Source organism: Urocampus carinirostris, chromosome 11 (assembly GCF_059441175.1).
Source record: "Urocampus carinirostris isolate Australia breed hairy pipefish chromosome 11, RoL_Ucar_1.0, whole genome shotgun sequence".
In the NCBI taxonomy this organism is placed as follows: Eukaryota; Metazoa; Chordata; class Actinopteri; order Syngnathiformes; family Syngnathidae; genus Urocampus; species Urocampus carinirostris.
Genome location: NC_142359.1, coordinates 26,944,042 through 26,963,856, shown reverse-complemented (window position 1 = coordinate 26,963,856; position 19,815 = coordinate 26,944,042). Strand labels below are relative to the sequence as shown.

At 39.5% G+C, this 19,815-nt stretch overlaps 1 protein-coding gene across 1 annotated transcript; it reads right to left on the bottom strand.

Annotated features, from left to right (window-relative positions):
• Window positions 1-392: 392 nt before the first annotated feature.
• Window positions 393-11,614, bottom strand: myoz2a (myozenin 2a). The gene is made up of 5 exons (XM_088347699.1): window positions 11,524-11,614; window positions 9,310-9,476; window positions 7,945-8,071; window positions 1,124-1,295; window positions 393-1,037 (listed from the first exon to the last, which is right to left on the bottom strand). Exons 1-5 carry the CDS (start codon window positions 11,603-11,605, stop codon window positions 857-859), a joined length of 729 nt encoding a protein of 242 aa, XP_088203825.1. The 5' UTR covers window positions 11,606-11,614; the 3' UTR covers window positions 393-856.
• Window positions 11,615-19,815: the final 8,201 nt, after the last annotated feature.

The following is a 19,815-nucleotide window of genomic DNA, read 5'->3' as shown; positions in this document are numbered from 1 at the left end:
ATTTATTCAAATATTTACAGCATTCGAAAATGTTATAGTTAATGCCAAGAAAAATATATTTCCCTCTATTTTTCTTCAATTTGTAAACGTTTGTTTTATTTTTATAAAGGAGATTTTGAAATCACGGGATGGTGCTTTATAATACACACAGTCTCTTTAAAATCTCACACACCAAAATTCAAAAAGGTGGGAAAAAATCTGAAAAGCGTCCCAAAGGCCCCATAAATCCAGAAACACAGAGAACAACTTTGGAAATTATGTTTATTCAGCAAAAACAATCAATACAGGACATTATTAACATTCAGCTTTTAATTCTGACCAAAATGTTGTTTCGTTTTAGTCCACTCTGGCAGGACTTGTTTTGTTTAAGTTATGGTATTGTAACACAAAGATGCCTATGCGTGTGTTTGTATGTGACTTATAGGCTTCGATACGCCTGAACCGATTTTCCGGAAAATTTCCACAGATGTACTTTAGACGTCCACGAGTGGATTTAGTTATATTTTGTGTCCAGCACCCTTAATAAATGCCAACAGCATTGATAAACATTCACTGGTCTGCTTTGGTGGGTTCTCTAACCCCCTCTGGCGGCTTAATTGGTTATTCAGCTCCCGATCACTCACCACTCCAACTACAATCTTCTATCAGCCCAACGACATCGGGCCATTTTCCTTGTACCAAAATAATTTTCAAAATAGACAAAAATCACAACAAAATAAATTCTCCTCAATATAATACTCATAATTTAATGTTATTGTCAAAAAGTATTTGCGTTAATGTCCGTTGATGAATATGAGATAGCGTTCCAAACCTATTGGTTTAAATCTGAATGGAGACTTATGGTTGTGAACTGGGTTCAGAGGTCACCCGACTCAGGCACAAGTGCCATATCCAGGATCACGACCTCATCGGAGCCCCACCCCCTGGCGGCCCTGTTGAAGGAGGGCCGGCCTTTCAGCTGGGGGAAGTCCGGCACGGCCGATTCTGCCTTCGTGGTCGCAGTGGCCTCGCCGAAGCCACCGAATGGGATGGCCACCCTGGCAACGGTAGTAAATTAGACATTTGCCAGAAAAACCCTACTGCCCCCTACCGTTCCCTACCGTCCCCCTAATACCCTTCTCACCTGTTGAAGCTTTTGTAGTCTGGCATCTCCGCCGGCAGCTCCGGTCGGAGGTTGGCAACGGCCTGAGGCTGTTCCCTGAAAAGCGTTCGGTCCCACGGCGAGTGGTAAGATTTGGGGATCGCCGTGCTGTTAAACTTCTCCGGGGGGACGTCTTTCAAAGGGCCACCGTATCCTGATCATTGTCAAAATAAAAATATACAGAGCTAATTAAAACTATTCAGTAGCATGGCTGCTCATGTTTCGCTCTGAACAGCAGATGAGTGGCGGATGAGTGGTTTGCGCGTTCGTGGCACTCTTCAACTCCGGCTATCAGCTTTCCTACGCGGAGTTTGCATGTTCTCCCAATGCCTGTGTGGTTTTCCCCGGGTATTTCCTCCCACATTCCAAAAACATGCATGGCAGGTAAATTAGTGACTCCAAAATGTTCATAGTTATGAGTGAGCCTAAGAATGGTTGTCTGTCCTCTGCCCACTGCCCGAGGATAGCTTAGAATCCTCGGGGCGGCAGTAGCTCAGGAGGTAGAGCGATCGTTTTAGGATTAAGGGATCCCAGTTCGAATCCCGGCTTGTCCGTGTTACATGCCGAAGTGTCCTTGGGTAAGACACTGAACCCCCAATACCCCCAATAAGCAGGTTAGCGCCTTACATGGCTGCACAGATCATGGCCGCTATTGGGAAATGTGAAGCACAATGTAAAGCGCTTTGGGAAGTCATTGACTTGAAAAGCGCTATATAAATGCAGATCATTTCATTTCATTTCATTTCACTTAGAAGGGCTCCAGCGCCCCTCCAACCCTAGTGAGGAAAGGTGGTGCGGATAATGGATGGATGGAAGCAAGCTATTCCAAGTACAACAATACCTCAGTACTCAAGTATGGACATACATACGCTCCCCTACTTACGACCAATCGACTTATGCAAAACGGTAAATACGAACATCTTTTTTAGAGATGTTGAAAAATATCCGAAAATTGCTGTAAGTTAGATTTTGTATTGTGTGCACCTTTTTCCAAGTAGAGGACAGTACTGTAGTGCTTCTTTCCGCCACGTGGCACTGTGAGAAGTCACCCAGCATCCACCCCGAAGAACAAATCCAGCTTCTACATCCTGGTTTGTGTGGAATCATAAGAACATGTACTGTATCGCTAGCGCTCTAAGAACTTTGACGTTTTTATTGTTTAATATCTCGTGCATCTATTCAATATGGTCGGTGAAAAGTGTAGAGAAGAGGCGAGCTGTTTCTTTTGAAACTAAAGTGGAAAAAGAAAGCTTGATGCGGTTGAGAAAATGGTCGGCCACTTTTTACCACGGAGAAGGACCTTTTGAAGCGTATCGCCCAAAGGTTAGTTAAACCTTACTTTATTTATCTTTATAGAGCATATTATTTTATGAAATGTTTATTTTTTAGTACAAAACAATCCAGGTTACTTATACAAGCCTTAAACATACTTATACAAACCTTAAACATACAAAATATAGCACTGAAGGAACTTACAAATTCAACTTACTAACGGTCGTACGGAACTTGTTCATAGGTCGGGCAACGTCCGTACAATCCTGACATTTGTGGAAATAAATGTATAATTTACTTATCTTCTTAATGTATAGATAATAAATACCGCCAAATACGTAATATCTATGAATATGACATAATGGCAATTAATTAATATACTAACTAATTTTGTCATTTATTTTGTCGTGTATTTTGTCATGAGTTTTGTCGTTTCTTTTGTTGTGTGTTTTGACGTGCATTTTGTCATTTATTCAGTTGGGTATTTTATCGTGTATTTTGGCATTTATCTTGTCATGTACTAAGTTGTAACATACATAAACTAGTGCTACCTTTTCCAGTCACTCAAAAAGCTTTTAACCAGGAGAAGATGTAATCAGGTGATTTTCAAGTGTCACTGGAAGTTTCATCCCCGAACCACAACGAGTTGGCGGGCCGTCAGTGATGGCCAGTCACTGCCCGTCTTCACCTGGTCCACAGGTAAACCTCTCCCTCCTATTCCAGAGCCGGCCTCCCCCACCTGGATTGTGTGAAAGGGGACTCTGTGGTCGAGGGGTGTGGCAGATGTGGAGAGGTCTTCTGTACTGTGGGGAGCTTCCTAACTGGAGTTCTCCTATGTCTCACTGAGTGAATTTTGTTGCGTATTTGTTGTCTATTTAGTGATATATTTTGTTGTGTTTTTTTTTATCATGTATTTTGTAGTTTATTTTGTCATGTATATTGTCATCTATGTTTTCGTCGTGTTTTGTCGTGTATTGTCGTGTATTTTGTTATTTATTTTGTCGTGTTTTTTTGTCATGCATTTTGTTGTTTATTTTGTCGTTTATTTTCTCTGATTACCGATGTGATGCGCCTGTGCCCGCTCCTTTGGCGCCAACTGTCTCGGACTCTGATTGGCTCCCTGTCACTATTTAAATCCACGTCTATCTGTCACCTGTTGTCAGTCCATCTGCGAACCTCAGTGTACTCCAGGCAAGCTTTTTCGACCCTGACTCCCACCTGTTTTTACTCCCGTCTGCTTCCCGGCTCCGACCCGTTTTTTTTATCCTGACCCCGTCTACTCTCCTCTCCTAGCTTTCGACTTGTTTCCAATCCTGACCATGTTTTTTGCTCTCCTGTCCCAGCTACTGACCCGTTTATTCCGTTCCCGACACCGCCATCGCTCGCCCACTTCCTCGTTCAGAGCGACCTGCTTCCTGCGTCCAGCGATCACCGGATCGTGGGTGCAACCCTTTCCCTTCTTCCAAAAAAACTGAGAGAAACGTAACGCAAGTGGATCCTGTCTCCGTTCTGGTCATGACACATGTGTTTTGTCGTGTATGTTGTTTTTTATTATGTCGTGTACTTTTTCATCTTGAACACGTATAGGAATAAATGTTTGAGTACTTAAACAATTTAGTACATTTGAGCACCAAATCCAAATAGATTATGGTGGAGTACACACATACAATGACAGTTCTGATAGTATAATGATAGTACTGTAGAATGACAACCACAGCTATCATTGTACAGGACTATCCTATAACTCAAGGAAGGGGTGTGCACACAGAGGGTGGGGGGATTACATAACGACGGAGGGACTCGGTGTCACGTCCAAAGTGCTCACAATGAACAATCCTCCTTCCTGAGTTTATGTGTTGCCCTCAGGGGGAAGCAGCGCAGACCAAACAGACTTGTGGGGACATTTACAGCAAGGAATATGCCTGATGGGGTGGAAAAGGAGTGCGTGGGGGGTGGACGGGGCGTACAGGAAATGCTTGCGTGCATTCGGAAGACACATCCAGATGATTGCATAAAAATGTGGGAGAAAATCCAGGAGATCTGACACTGACACATAAAGGGACGGAGTGTATTATATCACCACTCAATATATCAGTATTATGCTGTTCAACTAAAATCAAGTACTAAAAAGCACAAGGAAGAATACAGACTACTGAGACTGAAAGTGACAGAAACATAATTCTACCTCTCATTTTTGCTTAACCTTTCTGAGGTTTTAGGGTACCTGTAGTAGCAAGATGGCAGACAATCATGTCAACTCCCTATACGTAAGACACATCTTATGTAAAATAAAAGCTACATAAGGGCAAGGAAAAACTCAAAATCCTCAACATGAGGAGTCTAAATAAATGTTTATATGATAATATAATACTGATGAGATGATGATGAGAATACTATAAAACATGCTGTTCCTTCAACTCTATTCACACCCAGCCCAATTACAAAATACAATAACTTTGGGGTATATGATTGTCTATGGCACTGAATGGTAAGTCAACTACAAGTTTTTTCTATCTTCCCCCTTTGAGACTGGGAGGTCGGTGGTTCGCGCCCCGGCCGAGTCATTCCTAAGACTTAAAAAGTGGTCGGCGGCGCCCTCTGTTGGCTGCGGCTGCATCGGCTCGCTACAACGGGTCAGGTGCAATCGACATTTCGTTCTGTGTACATTGTTACACAGAATGACAATACAAGGAAATTATTATTATTATTATTATTATGTCATCAAAATGCGACTATTCTGGTAAACTTCAAGTGGCAGCCATTTTGTCACAGAGTGGAGGGCCAATTATGGCTCAACTTACAAATTTCATAAGAACAAACTCTGGGACACTAATGTGCAGACTAAAGGGGAATTCATAAGCCCCCTTGAAGGGTGAAAAACAGGTGACATTTGCTTCTTCATTTAATTTGTACAAGACTACTTAAGAAAATGAAAATAAAGTGATAAAAGTCCTTTTTATTTCAAGGGGTGACAAAGCTTTATGTAGAATCGCTTTAACATTTCATATCTGTTTTATAATAGATTTAAAATCAGCTTATTGACCGTCCTTTTGTTTACGAATAATGGTAAACCAACTCAGTCCTTGTATCTCTAAATCCCTACAGTCATTTATGCCCAGAATACGCTGTAAAAAAATCCCTCCGAAGGAACTGCTTATTTCGCCTATCCTTCATTTTTAAAACCTACCAGGTATCAAGCGCACACGCAGAAGAAGAAAAAGACTAATGACATCGTTAACTAACGTGTTGATGCTAATCCAGCTGCTGTTTACTTAATTTTTTTACATGCTGAAATGATCAAAAATTTGTCTGGAAGATAAAACACGTCAGCAAAAACAAAATAGTTCATTGAGATACGCCAAGAAAACAACTAATGAACAATTTCTATAATTAACAAACTAGCGATGTGCCGTTTGTGAACGTAAAAGTTCTATGAGCAGACTCTTTGAACCGACCAAAAGGAGATGCCTCCTGTCATGACACTATTTTTTCTCTCGGAGGCTGATGTGATTGGTCAGTCAAATTTTTTTTCAGGAATTCTTTCTTGTTCTTTGGCTGTTATTTTGTATTTTATTTTGTATTTTATCTGTGAATATTTTAATATATATATTGTGCATTTTTCAGGGATCCCACGTTTGTCTTTTATCTTTTTTTTAAACAAATTTTAAAGTTTAGTTTTGTAATTGATCATTTCTATGTTAATTCAAAAGAAAGTAAATATTTTAACTAACATTTTATTGGGTGATGTGTATTTCAAGGAGTTCGTTTATAAAAAGAGTTAAAAGTTTTAAGTTTAAAAAGTACAGAGTCGAGTGAAAAAATAAAAGCGATCATAATATAGGAGTACAGTACATATCTAAAAAAATATGAATTAATTTTGTGCTTAATATTTTATTTTGTTATTATTTATTATTGGGAATATACTGATTAAAGTAACAAAAAAAATCTGAGGAATCGTTTGGGAGTCTGCTCTTTTTAGTGAGTCGAGCCATAAGCATACCTGTCAACTCTTATGTTTTTCCGGTATCTAAAACGTTTTTGATCATTTCAAATTGTGTACGTGCTATACTGTATTTTCAGGACCATAAGGCACACATAAGACTCAGATTGTCTTCAAATTTTGCACTGCACCCTATGGTGCACTGTTTGTCATGTAGAGCTGAGGATGTAGACCAGCTAAGGTGCCTTTGGGTTGGGCACCCGCCCATAAAGTAGGAGGTCACAGGTTTGAGCCTTGGCTGAGCCATAGACTTACAGCGTTTTTGGGTGAAATCCGATGTTTTTGTGAGATTGTTCACATTTCAAACTAAATGTCACTTGTATGCTATCTCCTGTGACTTCTATACATTTCATGGATGCTAACGCCGTAGTGTTTCTAGCTATTTAAAAGTGATTGTTATGGTCTTGAGGCTTTTGTTTCCTGAAACTGTGTAATTTTTACATCCAGACCAGGACTACAGTGGTGCAGAAACTTCCAATGGATTATATTTAAAAGAATGAATGGTCGACGCTTGGGCTAACGTATCTCCCAGGACTGTTGTTTGAGATTTCGTAAAAGCCAGCATCATTTCCAAGGAGGGCAGGGAAAGTGATCATGAAAGTGACTCTAAAAGGAAAGAAAGTGAACTTTTTCATGGAGGTTTAGCGCTGATGATTTGCCCCAAAACAGAGGACGAGGATTTTGAGGATTATGTCTGATATGGATTACCAGTAAAAATTGTGAGTGCTATATGCACCAGCTCTCACCATTTTCTTTTAAATTTTGTTTAATCCTTGTGTTTTACTTTGTAAACAATACTTAAATAAACCCCCCAAAAAAAATCAGTTTTGTTTCCATTGAATTTTTAAATTCACACACTTGTATTCTTGTGTGTGTTGTTGTAATGCGGCAACAGCAAAAAGCTCCCACGCCCTATCGTGTGGTGCCCTCTGTGTAATGTGAAATACAGATTGCGTCTTATAATATCGGGCGCTTATAGTTGTGAAAATACAGTAACTTTTTTTTAAATCTACTGCCACGTATAACACACATGCCAACCTTTTGACAAAAACAATCTGTCTTAAATATTAATATAATAACAACATATGTGCTTTCTTGGAACCACATCGTTGGAGCGTGTCATTCTTGCACAAAGACTTAAACCCCAAAATAAAGCAGCCAAAACTAAAATACTAGTCTCGTGTCTAGATTTGTGTTGTAGTTGTTGTTAAAATTTTTAAAAGCGTGTGTTTTTAATTCAGCATTTTTAGGGGGAGAAAAGCAGTAGTCTAAGGCCTAAAGTTGTAGTGTTGATGAGTATGGTGATAAGAAACACTAGATTTACTACATGTGGGGAAAGAACTAAGAAATATCATTATTGAGTACGGGGAATTGCAATCATAAATACGGGGAACAATTGGCTGAGATTGAGCAGGCACTCTAAAAAGAGTAACAATTCCCATCACTGGTACAAACACATTGAGTTTTTCAAATGACTGCAACAATCTAAAAAAAAACTGTTTGGTAGCGTTTGCTGACCGTCACAGCCTACCAGGTGCGATGCTGTGCGGATCTGGAGTCACGGCGGTTCCTGCCCGGCGCGCTCGGCCCATGACAGAGTCTTTCTCAACAGTGCCGCACTCCAAAATGGCTTTATCCGCTGGCGAGAATGTCGAGTTCTGGAAGGACATGAAAACAAATGGTTTTCCCTTCACATACCGTCAAGGATATTTATGATGATTTACTCAGGAACTTCCTGAGGAAATATCAACGACTCCCAACTAAATCCATCAATTGGCCCTCGGGCAATAAACAAACCGGAAATGTGTGAGTCGCTCTCATTCAGAAGATAAGAGGCAACACCTTGATGGGTTTGGGGTGTCTTCCTCTCATTATTATCTTTGCTTAAAGTGACACCTACAAAAAAATGAAGAATTTTCTAAAATACTGAACAGCATAGGTGTTCAACACAAATCTTGAGTTCTAGAAGCGACCCCGCAAATCCCTTTTGAAACGGGCAAATACAAAATGTGTGTCCACCTGATTCATCTTATTTTTGACTCCAACAGTTTTTTTCCCCTCAGGGGAAAATTTCTTAATTCCTTGGAGCTATCCCAGCCCAGGCGTCCAACAAGGATCTAATTCATCATAGAGCTGCACATCAAGGTCGTGGTAGAGAATTGGATTATTCCTTTGATTTTGACTGTGCACTGCTGAACTTTTTAATCAATATCTGCTCAAAACACACAGCCAGAAAAACCAAGGATTGGCTCCATAAGAAGCATATAAAGGTTCTAGCATGGTCCGGCCAGTCTCCTGACCTAAACCCAATCGAAAATCTTTGGAGGGAGCTCAAACTCCGTTGTTTCTCACAAACAGCCCAGAAACCTGACTGATCAAGAGAAGATCTGTTTGGAGGAGTGGGCTAAGATCCCTCCTACAGTGTGTGCAAACTTGGTGAAAAACTACAGGAAACGTTTGACCTCTGTACTGTAAAAGCAGACTAAGGCTACTGTAGCAACTATTAACATTCATTTTCTCAGGTGTTCAAATACTTATTTGCAGCTATATCAGACAAAGAAATCGTTAAAAAATCATGCATTGTGATTTTTCGGGGGTTTTCTTTATAGTTTATCTCTCTCACAGTGGACATGCACCTACGATGAAAATTTCAGACCCCTCCATGATTTCTAAGTGGGAGAAATTGCAAAATAGCACGGTGTTCAAATACTTATTTTCTTTGCTGTATTAATATTTTTGATATCACGAAATGCCTAGAAATATAGAAAAATTCTATGACCTATGAAAAAAATGTTTTGGTACTCGAACAATTTGCTGGTCTAACGTGGATCCCGAACGCTGGACTATGCTGGAGTACCGAAGTAACACTGTTCGATGAAATGTAAAGTATTCCTACGTCAGGATGTGGCTTGGATACGCTGGGGACATTCTCGAATGTGTACTTGTCGGAGCGCTGCTGCCGCATCTTAAAAAGGTGTGAGGCCCGCCCAGACGCCAGCGTCAACTCCTCCAGCATGATGTCCTGGGGTACGCTCACCTTCTTGCCCAAGTCCACCTCCACGTCTGTGCACAAAAATATTTTTTTCCGGTTTATTTTTTTGTTGCAACCAACCTCCCATCACAAAATCAAAAACTCAAATGAAAAAAAAAAAGGGGTCACAGGTTGAAGATAAAGGTCTACAAAAACCCATCCCCAAAATAACTTTGGACGCTTCTTCTATAAATCATATGAACAAATTATCAAAAAGTTGGAGTGGGTTAGGTCGTTCTCAGCTGTCGTTGGCATTCAGCGAGGTCCCAGGCGGCAGTTGTCTTCGCCTCAAATAACCTGTTCGGCAGAGCCACCACAAAAACATTGGAGTGCGTTTACTTATTTATAAGGCAGGCTTAGCTTGGTAAACGTAATACTGTTTGAATGAGCACTTAAAGAAAATTGAATTGAGGCTCAACTAAAATTAACTGCCATGTTTTGGCTGTGATCCATTGTCCTCCATGGACCATTGCTGAAAACAGGGCTGCAGACAGAATATGTGCATAAGCAAGACCACTTTTTTTCTGTTCTTTCCTCGCAAAATGAACAGCACCTGATGCTGCATCAATCCAGTATCCCTGCTTGAAATTTGCTGCCAGTAGGGGTCAGCAGGGGGCATGTTAAAATGGGGGTGGCTGCTATTTTGGTTTTTGCATATCACATACGAACACTAGTATACGCGTTGAACTACCTGCTTTTTCTCCTCTTAAAAATGTCTATTTTTTTTTCAAATGCAACACTTTTTCAAATTTAAACAGCAAAACAAAAAACAAAAAACTGGGACTTGAGCCGAGTATTTTAGTCTACTGCTTCTTTATTTTGAATCAAAACAGTCTTTACGTATGAATAAATCATACTATTACAGTATATTTTAATTCTGGTAAAAGTTTGCCTGTCTCATATCCGGGTAGGTCCTCGTTCCCATTAACTGTGATACAACAGGAATTAAGTCAATTTATTGGATTACATTGAAACAAAAAGTTAATCATTCTTTTTTTTAATCCAATTGTTCCTGTGTGCAAAGGAACATAAAAACAACTGTCAGAGGGTAGAGTGATCTACACCCCTCGCTATGGGCAGGTCATATGGGGCCAAGTTTGACAAATAAACATATGCTAAGGAGACTGCTTATAAAACCATCCATCCATCCATTATCTGCACCGCTTATTCTCAGTAGGATTGTGGGGGGTGCTGGAGCCCATCCCAGCTATCTTCGAGCAGTGGACAGGGGACACCCTGATCTGGTTGCCAGCCAGTCGCAGGGCACACAGGGACAGACAACTCGCTCGCTCATCCACACCTAGGGACAATTTAAACCGGCCAATTAACCTGACAAGCATGTTTTTAGAATGTGGGAGGAAACCCACACAAGCACAGGAAGAACATGCAAACTTCACACAGGAAGGTTCGATCTCATGACCTCAGAACTGTGCCGCACACGTGCTAACCACTGCGCTGCCGTGCTGCCCCTTATAAAACCAGGTTAGGTTTATTTGTTTGATTTTGTGAAATAAAAGTAGGAAATATTCTAAGTAAATCATTTCATGTATCTTATACATTTTATCACTTTTTACAAATTAGTGTAAAATATTGTTTTGATTTTGGTTGCAATGAAGAATGCTTATAATGCCATGGAAGTTGTATTTTTACTATTAAAGACTAGTAATTAAGAAGCCTTTTAATTTCAACGTTCTTACATTCTGACTATGATAAGCTTGCAAAGAAAAAATGCGCAGAACTCCTGGGTTAGTTTATTTTGATGATTGAAAACTTTTTTTTTACCATGACTGAGCGTTTACATGCTGTTTGTATTATTGTCACTGTTTGCCAGTTATGTTGTTGTTCTTCGGTTGATCTGTTTTATGTAAGCTAGGTGATTTTAACAGAATTAAAAGTATACTGTACAGAGAAGGACCTTTAGAACAGGCTCGATATAGGACATTTGTATGGTTTTGTTGTTCTTTCAACCAAAACATCCATTGATGTATTCTCTTCTTGTTCTTAATGTTTGTTAAACTATAAACTTAATTTATAATTCTGACACCTTGTAAACAAAGAACCGCCAAAAATGTCCAATACCTTCCAGGCCATAGATCTCTCTGCAGATGGCAGTGGCCTGAACTTTCCTCTCCTGAGGCGTCATAGTGGAAAAAAGCGACATGGCTGCCCCTGGGAATCAGAGACGAAAACGTTAGCGGCATGACCCCACAGAGCCAAAGCTGACCGACAAAATAGCAAAGTTAGCACATCTCTTTAAATAACCTTCAGCCGTTAAACTGCGAGCACATGCACATTGGCTAAGCAGGTGAAAAAAATCTAATCGACATGCATTCCCAGATTGTGATGAAACAAAAAATGTTTTTGGGGGTCACTTACCTTCCTTGAAGAGGACCGTGACAGTCAATGCAAGTGCAGGAATAAGGTGGATGGTGTCAAGGGGGCAAGGGGAGGGTTTTGGGGGCCCGACCCCTTTGGGGGGTGGGGGTCTGTGTCATCATTGCTATGTCGCCCAGAAGCCAAGGCAGCTTAAATTTAGCTCTTTCGAAATCAAAAGAGTTAGTGGGGAAACATTTCGAAATCCTCAAAGAGGATCACACATGAACTTTGTACTAGATTTTATAAAATGATCATGATAGAATAATAATCAAGCTACTCACAAATTCAATAAAAGCCCCCGTTTCCACTTTTAAAACTGTTTTTTTTTAATCCCTCAAAATTGTTGTTTTTCAACAATTCCATGAATAATTCCTAAAAACTAGCTTTTTTGCTATATTGAAAAAAAATCTATGAAATAAAAACCATAATTGAGCTACAAAAAATATCATTCAAAACCTCGGTTCTAGTTTTTGATTTGATTTTTTTTTTAATCCACAACGAACTACTCACAAATTGTCTCAAAGGTTTTGTTTCCACTTTTGAATATGAATATAGTTTCAGTTTGTTGTATTCCTTTGTTTTATTGTTGACCTGAATGGGCACGTATTTATTGAATGATTTATGATTGCATGTATGTATGTATGTATGTATGTATGTATGTATGTATGTATGTATGTATGTATGTATGTATGTATGTATGTATGTATATATGTATGTATGTATGTATGTATGTATGTATGTATGTATGTATGTATGTATGTATGTATGTGTAACCGCGTTGTACGTGTCCCACCAAAGATCCACATTCACGCTGGACTGGATGATGAGGTTTTTATTATTACAGTTCTGCAAATGGATGAGTCACAACATTAGCTTTTTCTGCTGGGTCTGATCTCTTTGATCTCTTTGTAGTACTCTCTGGTAAAACTGACAACAAAGCATATCAAAGAGCTGTCTTTTCACTTTAAAGAAAATACATTTTAGAATATCACAATACATTTATAAATCTTTGCATTTTAACAAGATACTTTTAACAAGAGATCGTATAGTGGATTTTTAACGTTTACAATGAATTCAACATGTTTTTCTTTACTCTGAATTTTAACCAACATCATCCTTTTTTTTAATGTATATGAAAAATAGGAATAAAAACAATAATGAGTATAAAAATGGGTACAATTTACCTGCAAATGGATGAGTCACAACATTAGCTTTTTCTGCTGGGTCTGATCTCTTTGATCTCTACAAGGGGAATTAAGATTTAGTAAAACAGAAACAAAACGAAAATAAACCTAAACAGCTTGACAATATCAATCACATTACTATGCATGGTGAGAGATTTGTCAGCTGGGGTTATAAAGTTTAAAATTAACTTATTTTGTGGAGCACCAAAAGATATGTCTTACCTTTGTAGTACTCTGGTAAAACTGACAAAACCCCGCCTCCTGGTCACATGTTAGAAGCCAAAACCAAACCCCACCCCATACCAGCAGATGGCACTGTTGGACTCAGCATTGCAGGACATTTACCAAAAACTATACACATATTTTAGCAGGAATTTCAATAAAATAAAAGTTATTATTACACCCGTTACATATGTATGTATGTATGTATGTATATATGTATGTGTTTATTTATTTATTTATTTATCTGTTTGATTTTGTTTGTTAATTTTTTTGATCCGACAATAGTATTTTGCGTTGCGTTAGTGTGCAGCCCTTTGAGACTCTTTGTGATTAAGGGCTATACAAATAAACATAACTTGACTTGACATGACTTTTTTGTTGACAATTCTATACAGGACTGCATACCTGTCAACCTCCACGGCTCCATGCCCGTACAAACGTCATTTTCCCTTACAAAATACAAAAATAATCTTACACCATATATTTTTTTCTGGAATGATGCATGATGGGAAATACCCAGACGGCAGACGCATGCGCACAGTAACATCAAACCGCTCGCTTTGTTTGCAACAAAAAAAATGATACCGAGATAGAGGCTTCCGCAACAAACTCGTTAGACTTGATAAATTTGCCTTTTCTTGATAGTTGGTGTTTATTGGATGGTACCCATAATTGACAAATTTGCGTTTTTCCGTACAGATTTTCTTTGGGGCGGCAGTAGCTCAGGAGGTAGAGCGATCGTTTTAGGATTAAGGGATCCCAGTTCGAATCCCGGCTTGTCCGTGTTACATGCCGAAGTGTCCTTGGGTAAGACACTGAATCCCCAATACCCCCAATAAGCAGGTTAGCGCCTTACATGGCTGCACAGATCACAGCCGCTATTGGGAAATGTGAAGCACAATGTAAAGCGCTTTGGGAAGTCGTTGACTTGAAAAGCGCTATATAAATGCAGATCATTTCATTTCATTTCATTGTACATCGTACACGTCTTAAAATGCATAATAAACGTACTTTGTAGGGCAAAAACGTACAGGTTGACAGGTATGGGACTGTCTGAGAAAATTAGAGATTGTGATCAAGGTTTTTCTGCATTGCAATTTAAAAAGGCAAACATGTCATACATTCTGCACTCTTTCATTGTTTTGATATTAATGATTATGGCAAATCATGTATAATCAAGTATACTACTAGTAGGCTGTAAGCCATAATCCATAATATTAAAACAATAAAAGGCTTGTAGTATTTCTGATGATCTATGTGACAAGCTTTACTTGTAGATAATATTATTCGCGATTATAAACTTAACTGTATCGATCTTGTTATGAGGTCCTCTCCATTGTCAATCTATGTGATAACTATCTATCGCGCACCAGGACCATACACAACTTTCTTAGACGAATTTGCTGAACTCTTGTCTGAACTAGTAACCTATGCAGACAAAATTATAATCACGGGGTACTTTAACATTCATATGAACTCCCCACTCAGTTCACTCACTGTTGCGTTTCAGTCTATAATTGATGCTTTTGGTTTTAATCAACTGGTTGATTTGCCAACCCATAAAGATGGAAACACGCTCGACTTGGTTCTGACTCGAGGAGTTTCAACTTCAAACATGACAGTGCTATCGTGTACTACAGTTATCTCGGATCATTATTTAGTTACATTTGAGGTGCTAGCTAAATGTAGTACCAAAAAAACCGAAGGATTCACTGGACGCAATATAAGCACGGGCACAGTTTCTGAGCTCTCCGATATTCTTCCAGGAGCAGTTGCGTCCTTTCCTTCCTACATAGGCTCCATCGAACCACTCCTAAATGAATTCAACGCTACCCTGGCCAATGCCCTGGATTCAGTAGCGCCCATCCGGCATAAATCACGACCTAAAAGACGCACACCTTGGTTTAATGATGAAACTAGATCCCTTAAACGAGAATGCAGGAAATCTGAATGAAAATGGCGCGCTACCAAGCTTGAAGTGTTCCATCAAATCTGGTGTGATAGTTTGTTGAAGTATAAAGCGGCCCTGGCCTCTGCAAAATCAGCCTACCTTTCGAAGGTGATTGCGTCACAAAAGAACAATCCCAAGGTCCTTTTCGACACTGTAGCATCGCTCACAAGGCAACAGACTATCCCAGATAGCTCCACTCATTCTGCCCACGACATAATGGTCTTCTTTACTAAGAAGATCCAAAGCATACAGGAAGAAATTGCTAAAGACAGTATCAATTCAACACATACTAAAGCACTCAAATCTATAGATGCACGACATGGTGGCTGTCCAGGGATTTTGTCCCGTTTTAGTGAACTGTCACTTGATAATCTTAAACAGATGGTGAATACGGCCAAACCGACGACTTGCCAGTTCGACCCGCTTCCAGGTTCACTTATTAAAGGTCTCTTTGGCGTTCTTGCACCTTCAGTTCTAAATATTTTAAACATATCACTCTCCTCAGGTGTAGTTCCAGCTGCTTTTAAGTCCGCCGTCATTAAACCCACACTGAAACGACCCAACCTTGATCCAGAAAACTTATGTAATTATAGACCTGTGTCAAACCTACCGTTTCTTTCTAAAATACTTGAAAAAGTAGTGGCACAGCAGCTGAATGATTTCATGTCCGAGAACAATCTCTTTGAATCAATGCAATCAGGATTCAGGGCTAACCACTCTACTGAGACAGCTCTGATTAAGGTAACCAATGATCTCCTACGGGCAATGGACTCGGGCGCATCATCACTTTTGCTGCTGCTGGACCTTAGTGCTGCATTTGACACAGTGGACCATAATATCTTGCTAGAACGGTTGGAAAAATGGATTGGTCTCTCAGGAAACGTCCTATTATGGTTCAGATCCTACCTCTCAGATAGGACGCACTGCGTTAAATATGGCGAATTGATATCTGAGCCGTTTATTGTTATTTGTGGTGTTCCGCAGGGTTCAGTGCTTGGCCCCCTTCTCTTCAGCATTTATATGCTTCCACTGGGTGATATTATTCGCAGGTATAATGTCAGTTTCCATTGCTACGCAGACGACACTCAAATCTATCTCCCGATGGAGGAATCTGCCACACTAAACTGTGGAAATTTGGAGGCCTGCCTCACTGAGATAAAAGAGTGGATGTCACTCAATTTCCTGCGTCTTAACTCTGAAAAGACTGAAATGTTAGTTATTGGTCCATCTAAGTCCCGTGACTTATTCTCTAAAACCGCTGTGAACATAGACAATTGCCACATCACACAGAGCGATTCACTTAAAAATTTAGGTGTCATTTTCGACCCCGATCTGTCCTTTCAAACACATGTGAAGAAAATTACTAGAACCGCTTTCTTCCATCTCCGTAACATTGCTAAAATTCGTCCTATACTTTCTCAGTCGGATGCGGAAATCATAATTCACGCGTTTGTTACCTCCCGTCTCGACTACTGTAATGCAGTACTTTCCGGTCTTCCGATGACCAGACTCAAGAGTTTTCAGCTGGTACAAAATGCTGCAGCGAGGCTTTTGACAAGGACAAGAAAGTACGATCACATCACCCCAATTTTGGCTAACCTGCATTGGCTCCCTGTTAGCCTAAGATGCGATTTTAAGGTTCTCCTACTACTATACAAAATCATACATGGACTTTCCCCCTCATATCTTTCAGATCTGATCTCCCCCTATGTCCCGGCCCGAAGCCTTCGTTCCAAGAGCGCCGGTCTCCTGGTGATCCCAAGAGCCAAGAAGTGTTCCGCTGGTTCGAGAGCGTTCTCCATCCGGGCACCGGTGTTGTGGAATGCTCTTCCCCCTGAGATCCGATCTGCAACCTCGGTGGAAATGTTTAAATCTAGGCTTAAAACTCACTTCTACTCTATAGCATACGAATAACCTAAACTTCTTATATGTAATAACTTGTGAAGCCCTTAGAGACTAATTGTGATTAAGGGCTATACAAATAAAAATGACTTGACTTGACTTGACATTTTTCCTTTTTAATTGCAGTAGAGAAAGTCAAAATCTTGATCATAGCATTCTTATTTTCTCATACAGTCCTTTATAGTTTGCATTGCCACTAATGGTTAAAGTTGCAAGTGGCCTACTGAGATAGTTTTGTATTCAGTTGGTTTGAGAAATGAGTATTTTTCTGTTGTTTTCTATGCTTAAAAGTCATAATGTATATCAACCAACTTTTCAATTAAGCAATGTTAAACCCAAGTTTAAGGCCCCCCGAATGAAACAAACTCCTTAGAAAAGACGTGTCTCTCCCAATTTAAAAAATACTGCTCAAACCCTAATTTAGCAATACTATGAATCCTTGCTATTTCCACCCCACAAATTCTCTGAATGAAAACTGGTAAACATTTCTGCCATCTAGCGGTAGAGCACTTAATCTTTTTGCCTTAACTATCAGTCTTACATATTGTATATATATTGGTGGATGCTTTTTAAAATATAAATAAGTGTTTATCAAACCAATCCAATGCAAATTTGCATACCCTCCAACACTACTGTTGTGTGCAATATTTCGCTCCTTAAAAACCCCTACCGATCAAGAAAAAAAATCTACCGCTTCTTCAAATTTAAATAACAAATAATCTTGATTTGCTGCTTTATGTAGGGTTGTGCGCATACACCGTGTGCAATGACATCTACCGCTTTTTAATGTCAAAATGTCGGCGTTTATGAATTTGACTGTTATTCAGCGGTAGAGCGCTTCAATTTTTCTGCCCTGCTGTCAGTCCCAAGTATAAATTGGTGGATGCTTTTCAAATATATTACTTAATTTTCTGACCAATTGAGTGTAAACCTGACTTTCCTGCATGGGAACTAGCAGTTGGGAAAATCTGCTTTCAAAGTAAAACAAAATGAATGGCAAATAGAGGTTGGGTGGGGGCTTGAAAGACCCCTTTACAGCCTTCGGTACCACCGGATCAGCACAGGACGCGGGCAGATATTTGACCCAAAACAACTGAATTTGAAGTATTAGTTTGAATGGAGCGGGATAAGATTTGTGGGTTGAGTTGCATTTTTAGAGTCGCATTCTACAAAAAAGATGCCCAGCTATTATCATCATAATTTTAAGGAAAATAATTTACTTGCATTTCCAAAGAAAACCAAGCCTTTTTTAGAGCACAGTAGGAGACTGGCAACGACCCATTAAAATAACTGACTCGAACGAGGAAATACTTTGGAATGTCCCTGTTTGCAGTGCCCATTTTCATATCTGGTAAGTTATGGTGGCCATTTGGTTTGGATTTAGTTGAATGCCGCATCATTATGTATAAATAGGATAAGTGCCGGGGAAATGCTAAGTGTTTGCTACTACTGATGCTAGGAGAGCTTTTATAATAAGATTCATCATATTAATAATAATGTTAGTACTGTATTTGTTGTCCCAGCATCAGTAATGATGTATTTAAGGTAACTGCAAGCCAAGTAAAGTACTTTCTTATAAAGTTTAACTTATGTGTCAACTAAGCTACTGTTCATATGAACTGGTCATTTTAGCCACTTTTTTCGTCCATTTAACTGCCTGGCCTAAAAAGGTATTTCACTCATTACCTATTCAATTCTGACTAGCGTTGTCTACAAGGCGAAAACGTCACACACAAAAGCTCCACAAAGTGCTTGCACAATCTGTATGTAGCGCGGATCAAAATAACTTTTGTTGTTGTTGTTGTAGACTTTGTTCACTAAAATAAGTTGCTGTCTTCCTGCTTGCACATACTTGTGTTTATTTGAGATACTACTTTCCACAATCCATGATCTTTTTCTGTGAATCGGCTGGTATATACTGACACGAATTCAACCGTTTTGCCTCAACAATGCGCACTCAGCTAAACTCTGCCCAGGCTTGGGGAGTATTGTAATACATCTAACAGCTTTACGTAAACAAGATACAAAACATTTTAATTGTATTCCGTTAGTTACAAAAATAAAGATGTGATCAAATTACAGGTATAGATTGCAGAAATTACAATTTTGTTCAAAAGCAATCCTATGCTTGCACATTTCAGAGGACAATATTGAAGTCCAGTGTGCGTTTGTTAAAACTCTTTTTATTCTTTTTCTCGGTCAAATTAGCTTTGTTTACATCCGTCATATCCGTCCGTGCCTCTCTCTCTCTCTGTTTTCTCATTCATTTTACACACACTCAGCGGGTGTTCAGTCTTAGGACAACCACGCCATTCCCGCAGTTGCCCAAGGTGCCTGACTAAAAAAACCTCACTATATCACCGATGTCTTCACAAAAGTAACAGAAAAGTGGCATGTAATTAAAGTGCACATAACAAAACAATATCAACAAACAAGTATGAACAAATGAAAAAACATGAAATGGTGATTGCAATGTAAAGCCTCGGAGCAGGTGCCCTCTTCCACTGCATCCTCTCAAGCATCCATTCATTCACTTCATGCACTCATTCACGTGCGTTTTACATTTGAATATACGTGATGCACTCATTGATGAATTCTGTCATAATTTCAATCACTGACAATAGGGACAGAGAGAGATGAAAGGAGGTCCTAGAGTGTGCTGGAAGTATAGATGGGGAACACTTAGTGTGTTTAGAAAAATATTGGGTTCTTCATGTGCTCTTAATGTAAACAAAG

Coding starts and splice junctions, on each gene's coding strand:
- myoz2a (XM_088347699.1), bottom strand. CDS start 11,605: ATGTCGCTTTTTTCCACTATGACGCCTCAGGAGAGGAAAGTTCAGGCC. Junction 9,477..11,523: donor AGAGATCTATGGCCTGGAAG/GTATTGGACATT, acceptor TTTTGTGCACAG/ACGTGGAGGTGGACTTGGGC. Junction 8,072..9,309: donor TATCCAAGCCACATCCTGAC/GTAGGAATACTT, acceptor ATGTCCTTCCAG/AACTCGACATTCTCGCCAGC.